The sequence below is a fragment of the Bombus flavifrons genome, chromosome 4, assembly GCF_040668555.2.
Source record: "Bombus flavifrons isolate JBK064 chromosome 4, iyBomFlav1_principal, whole genome shotgun sequence".
In the NCBI taxonomy this organism is placed as follows: Eukaryota; Metazoa; Arthropoda; class Insecta; order Hymenoptera; family Apidae; genus Bombus; species Bombus flavifrons.
In genome coordinates this window covers 5,475,987-5,499,858 of record NC_138445.1, presented here as the reverse complement: position 1 = coordinate 5,499,858, position 23,872 = coordinate 5,475,987, and the positions used below count along the sequence as shown (strand labels likewise).

General features: G+C 25.8%; 3 protein-coding genes across 12 annotated transcripts in view; 2 read left to right on the top strand and 1 right to left on the bottom strand.

Moving 5' to 3' along the window:
- The first annotated feature begins 198 nt into the window (after positions 1-198).
- On the top strand, positions 199-3,952 carry LOC138178955 (peptidyl-prolyl cis-trans isomerase NIMA-interacting 4). 2 transcript variants are annotated; one of them, XM_069111341.1, is made up of 5 exons: positions 199-433; positions 772-928; positions 1,044-1,163; positions 3,500-3,647; positions 3,838-3,952. In XM_069111341.1, exons 2-5 carry the CDS (start codon positions 827-829, stop codon positions 3,876-3,878), a joined length of 411 nt encoding a protein of 136 aa, XP_068967442.1. In that variant the 5' UTR covers positions 199-433; positions 772-826; the 3' UTR covers positions 3,879-3,952. The 2 variants fall into 2 exon arrangements, with proteins under 2 accessions (XP_068967442.1, XP_068967443.1); XM_069111342.1 differs by lacking the exon at positions 3,838-3,952 and having other exon boundaries at positions 203-433; positions 3,500-3,800.
- Positions 3,751-11,171, bottom strand: LOC138178954 (L-selectin). 2 transcript variants are annotated; one of them, XM_069111339.1, is made up of 6 exons: positions 10,998-11,171; positions 9,616-9,729; positions 6,963-7,142; positions 6,721-6,886; positions 5,200-5,414; positions 3,751-4,054 (listed from the first exon to the last, which is right to left on the bottom strand). In XM_069111339.1, exons 2-5 carry the CDS (start codon positions 9,719-9,721, stop codon positions 5,210-5,212), a joined length of 657 nt encoding a protein of 218 aa, XP_068967440.1. In that variant the 5' UTR covers positions 9,722-9,729; positions 10,998-11,171; the 3' UTR covers positions 3,751-4,054; positions 5,200-5,209. The 2 variants fall into 2 exon arrangements, with proteins under 2 accessions (XP_068967440.1, XP_068967441.1); XM_069111340.1 differs by having other exon boundaries at positions 5,205-5,414.
- Positions 11,172-17,533: 6,362 nt separating this feature from the next.
- LOC138178739 (zinc finger protein 320) overlaps positions 17,534-23,872 on the top strand; it is a 32,160-nt gene continuing 25,821 nt past the window's right edge. For 5 of the 8 annotated variants that reach the window (XR_011172797.1, XR_011172796.1, XR_011172798.1 and 2 more), the window contains exons 1-2: positions 17,534-18,012; positions 18,216-18,735. Coding sequence is in view for 4 of the 8 variants with exons in the window: in XM_069110939.1 (XP_068967040.1) it covers positions 17,890-18,012; positions 18,216-18,735 (643 nt within the window). In the remaining 4 variants the exon portion in view is untranslated. The remainder of the gene's footprint in view (positions 18,013-18,215; positions 18,736-23,872) is intronic. The other 3 variants (XR_011172799.1, XM_069110943.1, XM_069110942.1) reach the window with 1 other exon arrangement.

Here is a 23,872-nt window from a genome sequence, read left to right as displayed (position 1 = left end):
AATGTCTATCTTTCAACATTTTTAACACTGGTCTGAAAATATTCCCTTACATCTCTGCTAAAAACACAATCATATAAACAGGTCTTGACGCCCATACAGCGAAAGCATAGAAAATATGAAAAATCGACATAGAAGACGAGAAGGTTCACATTCTGTGTATATGTGATATGCCCTAAATGTCTCAGACAGAGGCAGAACATTCTCCTCATTTCTGTCTGTTTCGCGAGAGCGAGAACCTTGTTGTCTTCCATGTTGATTTCTTGTGACCAAATTTTTAGACGATTTTTCCTAGCGACTGTCGAGTTGAGACCTGTTTATATCTGAGTTTATGTTATTATAGGATTATATATTAGTGATCGTGGCTACAACCACTCTCTACAGGCACTCTAAATATAAGCAATGATAATAACGAAGCTAAACTTCAACCACGTATGTAAGTATACATGTACGTCACGATACTTGCATTAAGTTTGGTTAATAATAACAATTCATTAGATGTATGTGCTTGATAATATAATATATGTTTTATGAATGATTTTTATAAATTAAAATAACTTGCCAAATATAATGTAGAAATTTATTACTTCCTGTGGAATACTTTTTGTAAAAAACAGAATAACGATATTATAAAACATATTTCAGATTTAATGAAAAAAGTGCAAATTAGTTTTATAATTACATTTATGAATTTTTTTTTTTCATTTACATTTGATTTTCATTATACAAACTACATAATTAGATACTACAGTTTAACTAATTAATGTTTAATAGTGTGTGATTAGGTTAAATTATATTTCATACCTTGACCCAAATAAGAAATTTAACTATGCCTCCAAAAAAAGGTGGAAATGCTACAAAAACAAATAAAATTAAAGCTGTAGATGGTAATAGCGGCAAAGAAGAAAAGAAAGGAGGAAATGCTGTAAAGGTATGCATTTTATATTCGTGTCAAATTATAAAACCATTTTTGAATATACATATTAAAGATATATAAAATGCATTGTTTAATTTTACTTCTTTTTTAATTATTTGATTTTTTACAGGTTAGACACATACTCTGTGAAAAACAATCAAAAATTCTGGAAGCATTGGAAAAGTTGAAAGCAGGGGGAAAATTTAATGAAATTGCTGCTACATATAGTGAAGACAAAGCAAGATCTGGGGTAATGTAATTTGCTACCGTTATTGTATTAAATGATAAACTTTAATTCATTATATGTTCATATAATCTATAATTATAATGTATTGCATCTTACATATAGGATACTTCATTTGTAACTATCTTTGAGTAGTTGCAATTTTAGAGGCAAGAAATTCCTTACTTTCTTACTTTTTCTTGCATTTATTATGTTACTAGAATAAACAGGATATCATAAAATATGTTTGATATACACTCAATTCTAGATATTAAAATATTGGAAAATGTTCATGTGCAAGGTGTTTGAAAATGATTTGTTATGAGTATCATCTGTATCTGGATCTGCAAAAATTAGCAAAAGAAGTAGCTGTAAAATTAACTTTGACCTTAAATCCCAAAATTAACATTTTTTTCGTTGCATTGTATTAAAAAAACAAAATTGGCCATTATATATTCTATTATAATAATTATATATAGGGTTTGTTATAATATTATACAATTTTATTGTATATTATAATATTATATAATATACTTTATCTACAAAAAACTTGATTAAATTATTTCTGAAAACACTTAATTTTTTATTCAAATCTTTTTAATAGGAATGTCAATTTCATGGGTATATGAGGGAATTTATTTAACTTTCATACTTTGATATTTGACTATCAAATGCTGTTGAATTTGTCGAATTATATACATGTGACAATAAATGCTATTTTTTCTGCATTTGATTGCAAAATGTAAACATATCAAAAATGTCCATACAAACATAACAAACATAACATAACAAAAATGTGTTATAGCTCTTTTGTTTCTAGACCTTGTAACCCAAAACAAAATTTATATTCAAGGGCACAATAATATGGACCTCTCCTTATTTTGAATTTTTTCACTAAACTCTATTCTCTTCATAACAGCAGTCTCCACAGATCACAGATGTACAAAAGAAAAAGTATACAGTTTTTCTTGAAGTAATTACTTTAACATCATTAAACATTATTTATGACAAAAATTATAAACTTTAGAGGTATTATAGTAATGTACTTGTGGAGAAGATTCCTCTGATTTTGATGGGATTCATTTTAATCATTTCACTTATATGTAGTAACAATGGGAAAAATAAAAAAAAAATCAGTGATAAAATAAAAAGACACCTAAAAAAGAGGAGAAATGAAAGACAGCCTTGATATAAAGTGAAAACCACTCATATTCTTACTTTTACTATGCATTGCTATTAGAAGAGAAGACTTTATATAAATCACATTGGAAATCCAAATAAAATAGAAGATTCTTTTGTTGATTTCTTAGTACTAATAGTTGCTCTATACCATTACTCATATTGCCCTTTAATACAAGCTTTAAGTACAATGTGTTTTTAAAAACATTATTAAATTCTTAAGGTTTCTCTCCATTTTCCTCCTTTTTGAATTTTTTTATTTTTTGTATGATCATCCAGGTTGGATCACTCATTTTTTTATTTTTCCCATAACATGTATATTTGTAAATAAAATAATTAAAATAAATCTCATAAAAATCAATGATAAAGTCCCTGCTCTGCAAATTATCCATTATATTAATATTATGAGTATTATACTCGTACTTCTATCATTATCTATACTTTTTGATATACATCACAAACAAAAAAGTAGACCTTGAATTTAAAAAAAAATTCGTCTGGCCCAGAGATATAGAATCACGCTGTGGTGGAACTATATTTAGGGACTGTTAGCAGTGTTGTTCAAAATATCGATGCATACATTACCACAAATTTTCTGTATAAATCGTTCTATCCTTGGCATTATACATTTTTTTTTTTTTTTTTTTATTTAGAATTTTCTTCAAAATGAAATCCAGAAATAATGAATTTGGAAAAATCACTTCACAAGTCCACACATTCCAATTTATTTGTTTTTAAGCATACTGTCCAGAAAATTTTTTTAAAGAACTATTCTGTAATTATGTGCTTTATCTGCTTAAAAATATATATTTTAGACAATACACAATAGCAGCACATTGAATGTGCTATGTATTATCAATAAAAAACAGTAGCAAATACAAACAATACAAAATGTAGTTTTCTGATTTCTAATCTTGTGTAAACTAGAAAATCATTTTATCACATGTGTGGATTTGTCTTGATATACGCTTTTAAATTATATAAAAATATGTCTACCTAAAATTTATATGTACGTAAAAAATTTGTATTCTTTCAATGAAAGAAATGTTTTTCATATACTTAGCATTTATGAGAAAAATTCTGCTAACAACTGTGTGAACATTCTTTATATATATTTATATTATTTCTGAAAATAAAAAAAGACATTTTCAACCTATAATTTTGAAAATAAATTTTTAAAAAAGGGTGACCTTGGGTGGATGACTAGAGGATCAATGGTTGGGCCCTTTCAAGAAGCTGCATTTGCATTACCAATCTCTTCTATTAGTTCTCCAATCTACACAGATCCACCAGTCAAAACAAAATTTGGTTATCATATTATAATGGTAGAAGGTAAAAAGTGAATAATTTATAAATATGTATAATACTATATATTTAATGTATAAATATACATTCAACTTAAGCAATTACAAATAATTTGTATTTTCATAAAAAAGTTCATGAGTGCGTGTTTGTGAAATAAATGTTTAATGTTTGTGCAATAAACTATATATTATTCTTTTTAACTTATAATAATATATAGGCTACAGATTTTTATGCAAATTACCTGGAAATAATTTTTGATAATATTATGAAGAAAATAAAACCATGGTTGACAATTCTTTTATGTACCAAATAATATGAAAAGCACTGTGCTTTGAATATTTTATATATTCTGTCATATTGTGTGCATTCTGTACAAATTTGGAGTTTCAAATTTCCCATCAATACATAAAAATCTGCAGTTTATTAGTGTTATACTACAACAATAAAATACATAACACTTTATATATGGAACAAAAAAGGCAACTGTATTTCTTTATTTTAATAAATAGGTAATATGTATATGTATATAAATTTTATATTTATAAATATATTTACAATTTGTGCTTTTAAAATAATATAACAAATAGGTTATTAAATATATTTAATAGTTTTAAAAAATAGTGCAACAAGCAAGATTGAAATGCCATACATATTTTACATTATTCTGTATATTAAGCAAAATGTTATTCATATAGGATATTAATTTTAAATTGAATATTTAAATTATTTCCATTATTATTAAAAGTAAGAAAAAATAACTAATTGTAGGGATTTAAATGGTTTCAAGGTGTGCATCCAGTGCTGGTAGAAAAACGACCTGTAGAGATCATCTTGATAGCTTTTTCCAGATAGATACTTTCTAAAGTAGATCTACATATTTTTTTATACACCAATGCTTTGTCAACGAACTTTTTTATTTTTTACAAAAAGGTATTAAGATAATTATGTCTGAAACTGATTAATTTCGAAGATATTTTAACTTCAATTTTGTTGAGTTTACATATAATAGATAAGGAAGATATGAACACAGGAATAATGTTTTGCATCTTCCTTTATCTTTCATATTATAAGCTTAACAGAATTAAAGTTAAAATATCCCTTGAACTAATAACTTTTAGATACAATTATCTCAGTATTTTTTTTTGTACAGAATAAAAAAGCACATGGATCAATGCACAACAGAATATGTTGTCTTACTTAAAAAAATGTCAGTGACTTTGGAAAAACTGCCAAGATGATTTCATAAGACTTTTTTATCACCACTAAATGTGTGCCTTGAAACCATTTAAATTCTGCTTAGCTTTTTTTTTTATCATTATTAATAACATAAATAGTTTAAATAATTAATTTAAAATTAACATCCTGTATATTGTACTTCTTTTTATTTTAAATTATATTATAATATATACTCTCCTTGAGATATATGAGAAATGAAATATTCCATTAATTTTGATATACATAAACATATAATACTTACATATATTAATCAACTTGTGACAGATACAAAAAGGTAGAAATTCATATAAAAAGTATTGAATAATTATAATTATATAATTTATTATAAAACTATAAATTATACCTTACATATTTTAAGTACGAATATTAGGATTGGTGAAGTGAACATATCTCAGTAAAGAATCATTATCTTCACACACCCATGGTTTCTTATGATGGCAAGCAACATCGTGCCAATTTACTCCATCATTATAAAACTGATTTAATACTGCTAAACAATTTTCTGGTGCACCTCCTTGTTGTATAGCTTCACGATTATCAGGTTGTGGTTTTCCAATACTAAAATAAATCATGATATTTATTAGTTATTAATTTGATATATTATGATAATTTATTTAAATTGTTCTTTTACAAGACCAATAAATTTATTTTTCACTATATTCGATATAGAAAATACAAAATAATTCGTAATATGGTTCAAAGCAAGTGTATTTCTCTAAGAAAAATGAATTAAAATAAAATGCATTAAAGGTTTTCTATATAAAATTTCCTTGGAAAAGACCACATTATAAATTCCAGCTTTTCTTTCCAAATCCGTCTTGCTTTTACATCAATGAGACCACAGTGATGCAGCGATGAAACTTTTTATCTCCAGTTTTTTGTTAATGAAAATTTTTTTAATATATCGATGAAATTTTTCTGATTAGAATAAAACACGATATTATTATAAAACTATTCTATTTATTTTGCTTAAATATTTTAGTTCTATTTTGTTTTCTTTTTTGCTGTCTCCCTTTATACTAGTCACTGTCGCACCAGTAAGATATAAAACGGGTTTAACTTTGGTTTAAGGGGCATGGAAATTTTTGATTTTTTCTTATCATTTAATAGCTTTCGACGCATAGAATCAAAAAATGCAAGTCTTAACTTCTGAAATTTATCGGTTCAAGAATTATGCATATGTAAAACATCATTTTTTACTTTCACATGTTAGTATGGCACCGTATTGCTTCTACCTATCATCTGATTGGTCTTCTGTACTCCATGGTTGATCATACTCCGCACTTCGCACAGATGAGCATTAAACTGAACTTTGTTAAATTTAGTTATATTGGCGTAACCTAGCCTCACGTCGATCGAATAACCTAAAGAATATCCTAAACATAATGGTAACATAAGGGTAACCAATACTCACGATTCAAAATCCCGTCGCAAAATGATCGCCATTTATGTGCATTTGCGTACAACTATGGATTCTATTGGACGAATCGTGGATAGAAATCAACGCGGCGTCAAAGTAACGTGCAAAATACGTCAAAAACATTCAACTTTACCTACATATAACTTTTGAACTACTACATTCCTAAAGTTAAGACATTTATGGATTCTACGCGTCAAAAACTATTAAATGGCAGAGAAAAATCAATAATTATCATATCCCTTAAACCGAGGCATAAATAATGCATATCTTAAATAATACATACATATGAAGATTACGTATTTTTATTTTTAATATCTTTTAAAGTGAATGCCCTTAATCTTTTGATGTTCCTGATTTTTACCTATTATTAACCACTAAGCGGTATTATTAATATAACCATTAATATTTGATGAACTTTTAAAGAAAATAAATAATTATATTTACCCTCCACTTTCGGACCAATCATTATTAGCGCGATCATTAGCAGGTGCAAGTTTCTGTAATTCTGCAGTCCAGAACCAACCATTAATATGAAGAGGTTGAAGATCAGGTCTATCGCATCCTTTGAAATCACAAAGCCGACCAGATGTCCAAATATATTTCACATTATCTAGAAATCATATTTTTTTTACTCATACTTTATTGCTTTTTCCGAAAAATATATTAAATATTAAGTATTTCAGTACTTTGCACAATGCGACTTTTAATAAACTCATTTTCGGCAGAAGTCTCCAGGGAAATAAGGTCCATACATCGTTGCCTACAAAAATTTCTACCTGCTAACCAATCAAGTTCTTGACCATTTGTTCTTGGATCAGCCCATGAGTAGTAATAACCTTTGCCATTGAAACGTTCATGAATAACCCCTAAAACATATAATGTAATGGATTTCTTATATGCATTGATGTAAAATTACTAATAAATATTACATTTTTGTGATCAAAATATTACAATCTAATTTAGAACATAACACGTCAGCTTTTATACAGTCAAAACAATTTGCAGTTTTTGTAAAATTTACGTAAATACATTTACCATTAAATATTTACTTTATAATTGAAAAATGATTTTTTAATTCAGTTGATTGAAATATCGAACACGTATCTAAAATCAATTGTTAATTGGTATTTTACTTTAAAACTTGTACACATGCTTATATATCATAAATATAAAATAGTAATTAAACTTCTTTCATAATAATTTTGTACATTGCTGAATACTTGTTGAAATACGTAAAAATCTAAGTATAGTAAGAATATATAGTTTTATTTTAAAAGAATAACATTAATATTGCAATTTTTGCAAATAAAAATTTGAAAATTGTTTCTTGGTTACATTACGTAGTTTTCGTGATAAATATCGAAAATATTTTTGATTTTCAAGAAAGTAAAAAGATAATTGTGTGTGTACATACATCTAAATTAACATATCTACTGTACATACATATATGGCTATCCCACGTAACTGGGACAGGCTATACCTACTTCTGTGACAGTAGAAGATATAAAACAATTTTATTGAGTAAAATTTAATAGATCCAAATAATACATTATCTACTGGTGTGTATATTCATTCTGGAAGTGATGACATTTCAAAAATTTTTACACTACCCCTATTTTTGTAGATTTATTTATAAATTTCTTCATATATTAATTAATGTGTTTCTTAACTCTTTGCACAAATGTATTAAAATAGTTCTATACTATAATAATCTGAAAATGCTTAACTTTAAAAGATATTTGTAAATATTTTAACTTTATCAAATTGAACGAATGAAGGACAAGGAAAACATAAACATAAATATATCCATTGCATTGCAATTAAAGTTAACATATTTTTAAACTAATTAATTAGAAATAAAGGTGATTTTTTAAATTAATTAATTAAAAATGAAGATGATATTTTTAACTAATTAATTATTTAACTAATTTTAATAATTAATTAAAAATAGAGGCCACTTTCAAAGTGGGCACCTATTTCAGATCATACATCATCCGAAACCGCTTAATTTCCTTTAATGAAATTCTTTTCTATCTTTTACCGTTTCCAGGATATAGTTTGTCCCAGTTATGTGAGACACTTCACGTACCTTTTATAATTGAAATAAATCTGTATAATACCAAATGATTGACTTTTAATAATGTATGAAATATGTTTACCAAGCTAATCAAATACTTTGAAATTCATAAGTTCCATTCTTGTTCATTGTTTCCTTTGAAGAGAAAGTTACACCAGTGACACTCACGCTTTTAAATATGTATTTCAGTCACGACTTAAATGTTGGATTGGTATGTTAATTATACAAGCTACTTTCTCAAATGATAGAAAGAAAGTTCGGTTGTACGTAGTATAATGAGAATGCATTCCAGAGACAATACAATAGACAGAAAAGTCCAAGACAATAAGAAATAAAATTAATTAGGTAACATTCAATAGGAAATCAAGATATACAAATCATATGTATAATTCTGCAAATAAAAATTTATAATGCTATTAGAATTTCTTCTATGCGCATGGAAAAGTCATCTTAGTTTTTATATTTAAAAAATTTAAAAATACAATATATTTTGTAGATAAGCAATTTTTATGAACAAATTTTTATATTACAAGACATGTTTTTATTTAGTATTAATTGGTATAATTTGTTTCTTAATATATGTTTTCCAAATATATCGTAAAATGATATTTTGTATTTACAAATAAATAAATACGAATGTCTATATTGAAAAGTGTAAATTATAGTACTGCTTGATAAAGTCTTTGTAATTTGTGTAATTTCATTCTTCTTTTACTAAAAATCTTAAAGAATATATATAATATATATCTATATAAATATTTAGTGTTTTTAATTCGATTAGCACATGATTTGCTGTGTCAATATATTAAACAAAAGATATGATAATATGAAAAGATCAAAAGTGGAAAATGAGAAGTAATAAATTTCTAAAATTGCGTAAATTCGAAATCTTCAAATAGGAAAAAATATTTATCAAAAGAATTATATCTATAAAATTATAATTAATTTTATAAAACATAAAAGCGAGATAAATAATTACAAATAAACATTCTTTTATTGTTAACTTTAAACATAAATTTTAATCAAAAGTAGACATATATATATATATATATATATTGCAATATAAAAAATTAATTGCTTCCTGTCATTTTATACATGTATTAACTGTCGAAAATTGGATTTTTATCGTTCTATTATTAATACGATATCTATAATAATATAAATTCAGAAAAAATATAAAATGTAAGACCCAGTATTGTTAATATTGACAGGAAAAATAAATATAATAAAAAGCATTTATAAAAAATCAATCTATTACTTACTTTGTGCACAAAGCGCAGGGATTGGTGCTTCTAAAATTCTTCTAGTAGATTGAAACTGCGCCGTAGATAAAACAATCAATGTTCCAAGTATAACAAATCGCATCATTTTTATAGCTGAAATTTTAAGATATAAATATTAATTTTATAAATGAGCGCATAAGTATCAAAATCATATAATTTATTTTAACGTCTTACTTAATATATTACATTCATTTGCATTTTTAATAAATTTCGCAAATACTTTTATGCTACGTATACATTATATATACGATACATTAAATTAATTTGGATATCATATTAAAAAATCAAACTAATTTAAGAATTTTTCCCGATGATACCAAAATTATAAATAGTTTTCAATGATAGTTTTAATATTATAATATAATAATCATAATTTAATTATTGTATCATAATCTTGTATCTACCAATAAATAAATTTATCAACATATGAACATTACAAAAATTTATTGGAAAGAAAATATATTTTAATTTTTTAATTAACTATGAAAAATTTATAGGATTTTATAATGCATTCATGTTACGTTCATATAATAATATGAGATGCTTAGAACCACTATCATAGTATATATTATTTTAATGTAATTCTATAATTTCCATTATGACAAATTATTTTGATTGATTACTTTAATATAAACCTATGTATATAATTTCCTTTACTTGTTACTAACTATAAAAACATTAATAAAGACACAATCCGCTTTATAAAACATCAGTGATGTTACAAAATATATCCAATCTTTTTCAATCAAAATACTAATGATGTTAGACAAGGGTACAGATGAAGATAATATTGGTCTCTTTAAATCAGTATCATTAGTTTCAAAAATATTCTTTAGAAATATTAGTATTAGCAAGAATATTTAATGTTTAGTTAAGTTAGATAAAATAAAATATTATGTTACTTTAAACAGATCAGTTCTATCTAAATGTTAAATTTTATAATTTAATAATAAATTTGATAAATTAATATTATCACTTAATTCATATTCATAAACATTTTTATTTTACAGTATAAAACCAAAAGTATAAAACCAGCACAAATTTAATCAAACGCAATTAATTAATTAATAATTTTTATTATTAATGTGAATTGCTTTGTTGAAATCAAATTATTCTTATAGTCATACATATTTTCTACATATATACCGCGGCATCTCTGAATAAAAATGGAAATATGGAAATGATTATTAATGTACTGAATCATATAATCAAAAACATTGTCAATAATAAAGACTGCAAACTATTTATAAATCAAAATTTATGTATTTTATGTAAAGTATTTAAATAAAAGTATTTACAATCAGTTAATCAGCTAAATATTTTTTGAAGATTTCTTTCTATGAACAGTCAACGATGCTTACCTATAGACGTTCTCCGAAGAACTGCGATGCTTTCTTCAGAAGCACCCCTATATATATATACATATATATAATGGGGACATGGCGTCAATACTTTTGCGATTGCACAAGTATTTTTGGAGAAGTGCTAACACGATTTGGAATATATTATACTTTCTTCTGTATATAAAGTACATATCCCAAAACAATAGATTATATTATCTATTAATATTATAAATCTATTAATTGAAGTATTATATTGAAGTATTAATTCAAAATATGAAGTACTTTAATATAAAATATAATATGTAACAATTTATTAATAAGATGATTCGATATTTTATTAACAAATAATACTACTATTATTGTAAACTATTAATTAATTTTGAACAATGAATAAATATTCTTGTCCCCCCTCCTACCGCATCACGCACACTCACACACATACTGTATAAGAATTACGAATATAAATATTAATAATGCAAAATATAATACGGATAAAATTATACATATCTTTGGTAATAACAAAATCAAACAATAGTTTAACTTATATAATTGTAATATATTATATATTTACAACATAATATAAATAATATTTCTTATTAATTTTTATGCCCATAAACTATAATACTGCTAATATTATTGTATAAATGCTAGTTAATACAGATAAACATGTTTTGACATAAGATTTATAATTAAAATCATGCTGATAAATACTTCATTTATTGTATATCTTTTGGTATGTAAACAAAAACGAATTGTAAATATATATTATATAACAGAGTTTTTAATCATGATGAATTAAATATGTGTGTATAATATTAAGTTACATAAGAATATTTTGAACAAACATTTCCTAAATATTCTTCTTATATTCAATGTTTGACAATGAAACAATATAATTGTTATTAGGTAACATACTTGTAGAATTTTCCTTTGTAAATTAATGATATATTTTTTTTTAATGATTCTTTCTTTCCCAATAAATAAATTTCGATAAAAAATTTATTATTGCAAATGTTGATAGATTAGTTAATAATTATGTATAATTAAGTTTCAAAATATTTAGTCGAATATCAATAAGGAAGACTTCCATTTCTTTTTAGTTACAATTTTCAAAATACCTTTATCTTCATAATAACGAACATTACAGGTACCGTTAGAAAATAATTTTAAGAGGTAATGTAGGTGACCTGAAAACCCAAAAAGCATGCTATACCGATTGACCGAATGCGACTTTGATTGTGAATATGAGGAATTATTTAAGAATAAAGTAGAATGTATTATTTAATGCGTTATTTAAATATTTCTTTAAATTGCAGAAATAAAGTTGTTATTCATGAAATAATTTTGATTCAGTAAGTTTAACAGATCTATGCTATATATTATCTATTATATGTACTACCACATTTAAAAGTTATAATGATAAAATCATTAAGTGAGAAAATCATTGTGTTATATTATAAAGATATACACAAGTAAAAAATATTAAATATAAACATAAAAATTTTTAATTTTAAATTGTCCTGATGTAAGCCAGAATGTTTACGAAACGTTGGGAAAAATCGCAACGTGATAATAATACAATTGAAACTTGAAGAATTGCCATAAATATTAAAAATCATTTAAATCGTCTTACAAAAATTATAATGAAAGATATATAAGTAATACATTATATAATACATACATATATATATATATATATATATATATATATATATATATATATATGTATGTATTATATAATGTATTACTTATATAAATAAAGAATAAATAATAAAGAATAAATAAATAATTTATATATATAAAGAATAAATATTTATTATTATTATTATATTATTTATTCTTTCTAATAATTTGTTAAAAGGAACAAAAAACGTTTTGGAAAGTGAAGTAATATTACACTCGGCAACAAAATTAAAACGAATCACTGAATCATAAATTTCCATCAAAAAATTATAAATTTTTGAACTATTACAATTTCATTAAAAAAAATCGTACAATAACATGTCTGGGATAATTTTGGAGGGCGAAATCTCTACTTTCACCTTGCTAGGCTTACTCTTAGATGCTAGCAAGCGGAAAGAAAAAGTGAAGGTGGTTTTCTTCCTTAAAATTTTACAAAATTGAACATTTCTACGGAATTTAGAAATTTTGTTGACAACTCAAATTATCATATGATAAATACGAAGATAAAAATGTTTTCTGTGCGAGGATCGCTTAAAAGTTGATATATAATTCCCCATTGTAATTCTATTGCTCTTTAAATGAAAAGTACGTTGTAGACATTAGAATGATCCAAGGTACACCACGGTAAGATTGTGCGGACGAACTGATTAGACTACAATGTAGGTACATACTTTTAACCTATATATGTCTTAACTGAATGTTGTATAGTATAAGTGATTCCACCGACCAACACGACATCAACAAACGAAGCACGTTCTATGAGCGCGTTCAAATTTACAATGTGTGCAATATGCGACACTGTCGTATTTGTCGACCACATTGTTTGAATTTCGAACCTTTATCGCATCACACGCACAATATCTAGAATATATACTTCCGTAGTAGAAGTCATATTTTATTAATTTCTTAAGTACAAAAAGGACGATAGCGGCTACAAAAACTATTTGCACATATTCTTATTTTTCAATGAAGCGTTTTTTATAAGGTACGTTTCATGTTTATAGTATACAATTTTTGTAGAGATTTGTAGATCTCTTTTTAAAGTCTTCCTTGTATATGAAAGAGAAACTACAAAGTAATACCAAATTTAATATACTTGGATCTAATTAATTAGTAAATGCTATAGACAAAGATATCTTGAAAACTAGCCAGTAGCTATTACTATTCGATATCCTGTCAACAACAGCATTGTTGTACCGACAGATGTGAGTCTGATGGAACTAAAACTAGTTTATTTTGCTGTATCGCACACAGGACGTACGGGCTTAATGACTGTTTTATGACTGATTCTAAAAACATTGACCTGATCCCGGGTACTCAAGAACATCGCACTGCGTCCCAACGCAGTAAAAAACATTTTCTGACTGAAATCATACATTTATCCCTTATTTTTATTTTTTCATTCAGGATACACATATTTGTGTATATACATAGGAATATACATTCATAGGAATATACAGGGTAAGTCATCTGTTTGAAATCATATCAAATTTAATACAATATAATTATAAAAATTTTTATTTGTGTTATTTCAGAACTACCTAACAAACCTATTTTAGTGATTTAAAAATCTATTGTTCTATTTCTTATTTCAGTTTATCTTATGAACTTATTGTAACTTTTACTATTTCATATCTATTTATATAAACTAATGTACTAATTTCTAATTATGTTCAATTATTTGTTAAAAAATTTTTTTAATTATAGGATACTTTTATAAATTAACTTCTTACTGCGTTTGTGCTTTATTGAGTGTTCGTTGGGATTGGTTACTCTTAACCATCCCTGATAAATATTAAGGAGGCCGATGGATTGACTTCATGATACGGTCAAACGTCATGTATTCTTAATCCATTAATTCTTCATTCAGCAATTTCTTTAATAGACTGTTCTGCAGCCCACACATGTGGCACTTTAAAAAGCTCTATTTGTTAAAAGTCGGTTATTGCACAGTTTCATTTCATTAAAATATCATAAAATTGTCATTGTCTCGTAGCTGACAATAAAGGTGATGAAATTCGCAGAATTTTATTCTGTCGTATATCTGTTCTACTATATGATATTCTTTTCCGTGTATTTCTTAATAATTAAATTGTGAATGTTTATACATTAATGCAAAATTTGGAAGTGAAAAAATTGGCAGAATGTGTGTAATATTAAAATATGTATCAGACATACGAAATAAAGCACGCGTGTTGTAATATTTAGTAGATAAAACAAGTCTTGATAAACATGAAATATGAATTTGCATAAATATCCGCAGTCGATTAATAATATATGTATACTTCACAAAACTATATTCACTAAAAAAAAGCAGTGCCGACTTTGACAGAGACATCTAAAAAATCTGATTATCGCAAATAATATTCGTATAACATCGTATGACAAACATCGGTTCACAACGCGACAGTGTTCATCCGTACAGTTAACCGAGGTCGATCAGTCGTGCGACAAAGCCACACTGTTATTGTAGCCCGACTATCGAATCGTCAGTTTTCAAGATGTCTCTGTCGAAGCTGACGTTGTTTCTTTTCCTTAAAAATAATTATCTGAAGTATATATTATCTAAAAACACGGGAGAGGAGACGTCATAGAATAGAACAGATATATAAAAAATGACAATTTTTTTTATCTGTATCTATACTTGAATGACACAAAATTCTTTTAATCCAATCGAATTAGGTCTAAAAAAAAGTGATTTCGGGAACAAATTGTAGAAATGTTTTCGCACAATCTGATTCGGAACGATACTTAGAACAAAATAAGCGACTTTAAAATAAATTGCCTCCACCTTGTCATAAACAAAATATCGATTAAACGTACAACATACGACTTCTTTTTACATTTTGCTTTGTCTTACAACCTATTAATCATACATAAAACGTATCAATAGAAAGTCATTGCTAATAAGTCCGTTTTTTTTTTTTTTTTTTTTTTTAGATCGTTTACAACTTTAGTTAGAATTCTATAATTATAATATCAAGACTCTGTGATAAGTCAGTACTAGTCATACCAGAATAATATGTCAGATTTCGAATTGATCCGTTTGTTAGCTTTCGCACAATCAATTTGTTAACTTACGAAACGGGAAATCTTAAATTTGTATAACTTGTATAATACAAATGTATGAGCTTATCTCAGTTTATCTTCCAAGCTTGTACGCTTTCTGAAAGATTTATATTTTGATGTCCAAATGAAAAGCTTATTTTTCATTCAGGCGCTTGACTAAAGTATAGACATAATCAGTTTTGCTTAGTCGTAAAATGCAATACCTTTCGCTTTCTCATTCTGCTGTAGTGGAATTTGTTTCTATCGATTTCTGAGATCATTTCATGTACATTAAAAAAAAAAAAAAAAGGTTTCCTGAGATCAATTGCCTTCAAGATAAATTTTTCTCCGAGATAATCACAAAAACAGTCAGTATCACTACAGTGAATTCTGTTTATAGTTGTGCATCTGTAGCGGCGCATACGTCAATTTAGTTGCCGGCCACCAGCTGCTTATCTTCTGTTTATAAACGAGGGTTGGGCGAGTTTAAATGCCCCTACACAATTGCATATACAAGGCTACAAAAAATATTTTATAACTCAATTAAAAATAAATATCATCACTGTATTGATTTGTTTTTGAACTAGATTTTTCAGTCCGGTCGCCGCTTGTATAAAATAATAAGAAATTAATTATAAACATAATTAATGAGTGAATATGTAATCGATATTATTTTTCGAAATAGAATACTTATTACATTTACATATATATTTCATGTAAGCGTTGCCGACTGCCTCGCGGTGGCTGGATTGAAACATATTTATCCAAACCCAAACTCAATATGTACACTGATGATAATCATTTTTAATTGAGTTATACAGAGATTTTTACAGCTTCGTATATAAGCGTTGTGCACAAACCTTCATCTCGAATATTCAAGCTCGCCCCACCCTCGTTTGTATACATGAACAGAAGATTTCGATCGGGTTATTTTATCCGGTTGCTGGCAACTAATTTAGATGTATATGCTACCACAGACGCTCAATTTTCTGTAGTAGCAGCAAGTTTTTTTGCAAATATCTTAAAAATTAAGACGAATCGCCAGTAACATATTTAGAAAAAAAGTTGTTCAGAATCATGCTTCTCACTACATATTAAAAATATAAGTAATGTATAATATATAAATATAATGTATAAAAATGCATCAGAATCGGAGAAGTTCAGTTCTATCTGTACATTTACCAAAGAATTAATTCTTATTAAAATAATGAAATAAGATAAAGGAAAGAAAATTTGATTATTTTCTATTTTTAATATTCAATAAAGTAAATTTACGTTATATGAGGAAGACGTGACGTCATTTTAAATTTACAGTACATATAGATATTTTTATGCAAAACTATATTGCAGTATTTCATAAAAAATAATTCACTCAAGGTCGTGAATTACGATCACAATGAGTAAGTTCACTCAAAATATAAAAATCGCGATCGATGTGATAAATCATTGTTGGTGATTTCGCACATCCTTAACAGACATATAGAATATATTATAGGTGCATAAAAAGAATTAAAAATATTTTTTACATGGAGAAAATAAGGTTAATATATACCTATATGTATTTATATATATATATATATATATATATATATATATATATATATATATATATGTATGTATGTATTGCCCATATAGTATGAAAAAAACGTTATATATTTTATTAATATATAAAAATACATAGAATAAGCTTAGAATGTTGTTACAAATATGTATCATTCACAGCCATCAGAAAGAAATCTATAAGATAAAATATTAGGATTGACCAGTGATCGAAATTTTATATATCGACGTGTGGTACGACCTTAAAATCCCTAGCAATGCTATAAACACGCTTATATATACAAATGCACATTTTTTCAAGGAATGTAATGAAACAACTGTGTACTTCATTCATATATAATGTAATGAACAATCTATTACACACACTGATTAAATTATTTCATAAAAATCTGTTATGATTTTCCATAAATGTAATTAACTAACAAACTCTGTACGTGTATTACAAAATAACTTGTTTTTCTTGTGCAAAGAAACAATATGTCCACTATCCTTTTTGGCGTTCACAATTTTCTATTTATCACATATTACAATATAAATGTGAGATGATGTGATTGCATTAATTGTTTGTTTAACAATGTACTGTATTGCGGAACTTGTTCTCGAATTTTGTTTGTGAATCATGACAGAGTCGGAACTTTGCCGGCTCTGCGCCGAAACCAAAGAGAATTTTATTGGAATTTACGAAGCAGAAGGACAAAAATTAGCCATAGAAGCTAAAATTGCTAAATGTTTACAAATTCAGGTAAAAATAGCTCCCCCTTATTTATAATTCTTTTTAATGCAATCAATTTAATAATTTTTTCTATTTTTTTGTTTGTCCTAATGAAATATAATTTCTTTCGACTTTTAATCTGATATTACGTTTTAGTATTATTGGATTAATGTCTATATTTATGAATATATATGTATATTGTAGTAATATTTAAACTAAAATACTGCTTACAGGTATTAACTAATGATGGATTACCACTTACAGTTTGTATAGATTGTTGTATTTTATTGAATCAGTGTAGTGAATTTTTTGAGAAAACCAATCAAGCGCAAGTGTCTTTAAGACAATTACTTCTAGACCCTAAAGTTGAGCCACAACCATTGGAATCAAATATAAATTTTATTGATAAAACTATTGCATTTCCAAAGGAAGAAATTGGCGAAGGAATTGTTGAATGTCATTTATCAAATTATATCCATGATACATCTAATGCTTCACGTAATTACTTTATTGAAGAAAATAAAAATGATAACCATCAAAAATATGAAAATGAAGAACCTCAAGATAATGTGAAACAAAAAAAATGTAAAATTCAATTTAAAAAAACACCGCTTAAACAAACTAGAAAAAAATTAAAACGAAAAAGTCAAAAAATGGAGGACCCAGACGTATACATAAGTGCTGATTTAAAAAAAGAACATAAAAATATAGATATGAAAACAAATATTAAAATTCCAGATAATTATATGACAGGTAAATATAATCATTATAATAGCAAGTAATATACACATATAAAAACTATCTATAAAGACTTTAAAATATCTTAAAAATTTATTAGCTTATAGTATGATGAATGAAAGTAGATATTAATGATTTTAATAAAAATATTAATATTAATACAAGTATAACCAAAGTTACAAGGATCTAAAACATATACTCAAAAACCATCGTCTGCTTACAAAAACTTATAGATATAAACATTATTTTTTTTAATTGAATAGATTGTGGTAGATAATGGTATAATGGTAATACATTTTTCTAGGATGTCTACTGGTGAAACAAAATGAATACCCTTATTTATATTAAGTAGAATAAGGCATTAATTTCTTGCCATTTATGGATAGTTTTTATTAAACTGAATAACATTTACTTGAAACATTTTCTTTCATACTGATAAATTCTAATAATTAAAAAGTTTTGACAAAAAATGCTTCTCTAAAGAGAAATTTTATGTGAAAAAGGAAAGGAAAACAAAACACATTTTACATTGAGAATCATTATATTAAATATCCGAAATGATGCCTTTGGTCTTGTAAACAATTAGTAGGTTTTTCAAAATACTGGTTTAAACATTTAAGAACAGTTAATGAAGTAATTGATAGATATACTATATGTATTCCTACGTTTATATTTCCTTTGTTATTATTTTGTTTCCATTCATACATACTTCATATTTTCTTCATTGTTTATACAGAGCTTTGTGCTTTACATAATCCTATTAATTGAACAGAACTGTTTGTTTACTTGTCTGGAAGATTTAAACAAGACTAACCTTATTCATTTTCAAAGAATGATGATGAAGAAGGATGATTGATTCATATTCAATTTTTCAAAGAATTCTTTCAGTTACAAAACAAATAGAAGAACATGCTTGTAAATGGAATCAAAATAGTTAAAATAATTGCTTATAATTGTACTTAGAATCCAATTTTGTTTTTCACTATACAACTTTATTTATAGATAATGTAAAAGAATGCTTCAAATAAATACTATCCATTAGGATAATAATTATTCTGATAAATAAAAATTAATACCACATTTCATTTAAGATAAATGCCTCTCATTTTAGGTGTGTTTCATTACAGAGTAGTTTTATTAGATGTATTATATTATACATTTTATTAGAGGTCCTCTACCTCTTCTGCCATACTAGTCACTCTAATAGTTACTCTGGAAAAGTTTATTTGCATATTAATGATTAACCCATGTAATCCACTAAAGTAAAAACAAGTAAAGTCAATATCTCTCTTTGCAGTAGTCTCTAAGAAAACAGTTCATAATACTATACATATTTGATCTATTCTGTGAAAACTACACCAAAGAAGTGTAATTTCTATTTGACACATATAATATCTCTAAATTATTTATTGTTTACCAAAAAGTTTTGAATATATACATATATACACAGGATGTTCACACCATTTTAACTCCCAGCATTTTTCTCATAGTTGGTTAAAAGAGAGAGATTTACGATTAAAATGAAGAAAGATAAGCTTTTACTATTTTACAATATGATAGCTGGAATATATTTTTAAATTGTTTATGGTCTCCACGTAATAATAAAATGATTATTGATGTATGTATAATATTATTATGTTATATGAAGGTGATTATTGAAACAAACCAATAGTCTGCAACATAATTGAGTTCGTTTATTAAAATATGAAAATTAATAAAATATTTTGTAGCGCTACACTTATTAGATAAAGTTGTGAAATTCTATTTTAAGCATAGAATTCTTTGTATTAAAAAGCACTTTTAATTGTACATGTAATCCAATCAATAATCAGATTATTTCATTGTTGTTTGTATATTCATGGAAATTAGACAAATACAATCTATATATACCTATATATATGATTGTTGATATATTGCAAATATTCATAGTTAAAACCCATATAAAAAAAAGTAATGTGTAACAATTGTGTCGAATTCATTTTCTGTTTATTATTAAAAGTATTATTTGTATTTGTCTTACTTACTAATTAAATCATTGTTTCACACAGTGTATCATTATGTAACTGAAGATAAAATGGATATATTGTGTATTTATTATAAATCAAATAAGAATAGAACAACTAATTCATTACTATATACAGAAAAACATTCACATAGATTCCATCTTAATGATTAGCAATTTCAATCGAAAACCATACTAAGATGGAAGTATTTGTAGGAAGAAACCATACATTCGAAAAAGCAACATAGTTACTAAAATAAACACAATTTTTTTTTGCATTTTGAAGAAAATCCGTTTATTTTAATGCAGAAAGTTATGTAATACTTCAATAGATTCTGTATATAAAATTTTGGAATTACATAGATACATATGTTTTAAGTCTTTAATTGCGTAATTATTAAACGAAAGTGAACTAATAACGTCGTAGAATAATGTGCAGGGTGTATAAACATTTTTGGTAAAGCCCACTTAGTGTCTTAGTAGTCTTTCACACCCCCAGCTGCAAAAATCTAATATCAAGTCGCTTCTTTGGCACCATTGAACTCTTGTTGGAAGTCTTTATGCAGTAAGTAATTTTGTAATAATTTGAAATCATGAAGTTAGGTATTTCATTTTATTGAAAGCGAGGTATTTCATGTGTTAAAGAATATTTCCTGTTTCCTCATTAATACAATGCTATTTACTTTCTATCTGATTGCAAAACCGCCATCCTAAATTTTAACTGTTGTAACTCCATTTTTCAAAAAAAATGTACTTAATCAGTTCATGTATGTATGTTTCATTCGTATAAAGAATGTAAATCCATGACTATATGATGAAAATTTTACTTAGAAAGCAACAAATATTCTTTTAAGTTTTTTTAATCTTAACTTCATAAAACAATTTAAACTTCATAAACTTCCAACTCGATTTTTTCGATTTACAAACTGCAGCTAAAACAGTAATGTAAAACAGTAAATGTAAACATTGTAAATACTGTCAATATAAGTGTAAGTACAACTTTAACATCATTTTTTAGGAGAACAGCTGAGTTGTAACCCATGGTTCTTTTAATAAGTTTAGTCCTCGTAATGAATAGAATACGATGCAAATAAAAAAAATTGACCTTAAAATTCAAGATCAAGACTAACATATTATTAGGCGTTTATTTTTACAACAATACTTTAAATGAAAATAACCTGAACTTTATATATACATTTTTAAGATTATTGGGAAGTTATTCGTCACCACGGATATGTATTTTCATTAAGACCGAGCTCCAGCTCGTAATTTTGCAATTATTAAAGGGTGTTTGGGCAACATTTCTTATGAAACCACCTTAAATCTATCGTTTATGTTATTTTGTTGATAGATGCAAATAACTTACAGAGATGAATATCAGAATAACATTAGTACAAAGTACACAACGAAAATCATTTTGCGAATTTTATATATATAATCTGATTGGCCTGCATGTATTGTTTCTTGATATATAAAACAGTATAATTTTTAATAAATGTACTGTTAAAAAACGTTAGAAATATTAATTTAATTTTTATAATTTATTTTGAAATTAAATGAGTATATAAAGACAATTTATTCTTATTATGAATATTTTTATAATTTATTTTGAAATTAAAAGAGTATATAAAGACAATTTATTCTTATTATGAATATCTGTGCTCAGTCATAACTACACAAATAATCGCAAATATTATTTAATGTATTTAATATAATGATAAGAAAAATATTTTACATAGAAGTCATATATAGAGATTTTCAAGTAATTTCAAATAATATTCATTAAATAAGAATTTCTTGAAATAAGATTTTCAAATAATATTCTTAGAAAATGTTAAAAGTCCCTACTTTTTTGTCTTGTAGTGGACTTCTATCTAACCGACTCCTATGTGTCAGACTTATGATTTATGATCAAATAAATAAATGGTCGGTTCATCCGAAAGTATACAGGCTGTTCTCTGTAATGGTTGGCACGATTTTTCAAGCATTTCCGCTAATCTAACGAAAAGAATAATAAAGTAATTAGTATTCATTTGGCAAAAAATTGGAATAATAATATCAAAGAAATGTATTGAATAAAAAATCGAGATCATCATGACATTCTTAAATGACACCATATATTGCTTTTTATGCAGTGTCAAAATTGACACTTACACAAATTCAGCGATGCCATAAACAGTTGCTGTTTCCCAATAATTTCTTAATAAAATCAACTTAAAATACATGGTGATCAGCAACTGGCGAGTAGTTCTAGTGGATACAGGGTAGGTCGCCCCAAAAAGATAAATTGAGAATGGAGAAAATATTTTTGAAAATTTATCAAACATCAGCAGGTGGTTATTATACGTATGAAGATAAGTCAAAAACGTTTAAGGCCTTATTTTCAAGCAAATAAAGTTTGAATATGTTCAATTAAATACTGGTCTGATACACGCGCATGATACATTTTCAAATTCATTTTTCTCGAAAACAACGCATGTTAGAAAGAGTCTTTTGTACATTTTTGGTTTATTTATAGTTTAATTCTTACTCTTGTTCAGTCTAGAATCAGCCAAGTTTAGTTATACTTATCAAATATTTATACTAAATCTTCTCGGAAAAGGAACGTTATATGAAAAAGTTCTATTCTATATTTTCATCTTATTTTTTCTTGTTGAATCGAACTGTTGTATAATAAATTACCTTATTACCCTGTATAATAAATTTCCTAATTAATGCGTAAATCAAATATAATCATATAAATATGAAAATATTCAGTAAGCTTTCTGAACATAAATGATAATACTTGTCATAAATTGAGTCTCGTACTCATGGTATATACTCGTATTGTTATAGTAAGTGCATTTTGAACTTGTCAGTTTGATATAAATGAAATATAGATAAATATAATAATATAAAAAAATAAGGAAATATATATAAACGAATCTTAATATGTCTATCTACTATAGGAATGAAATATTTTTTTAATTCCATGAAGTTGATATGTTATATGGTGATTATAAAAGAAATCACGCAAGACGGTGAATTGGAAACATATAGAAACTGATATCCGGATCGATGCAACAAAAAATTTATCACACTTCAAGCTGATTTTTTTAATTGGAGGAAGGCAACTGTGTATGATATTGTGTATTCGTTTCGATGTTACTT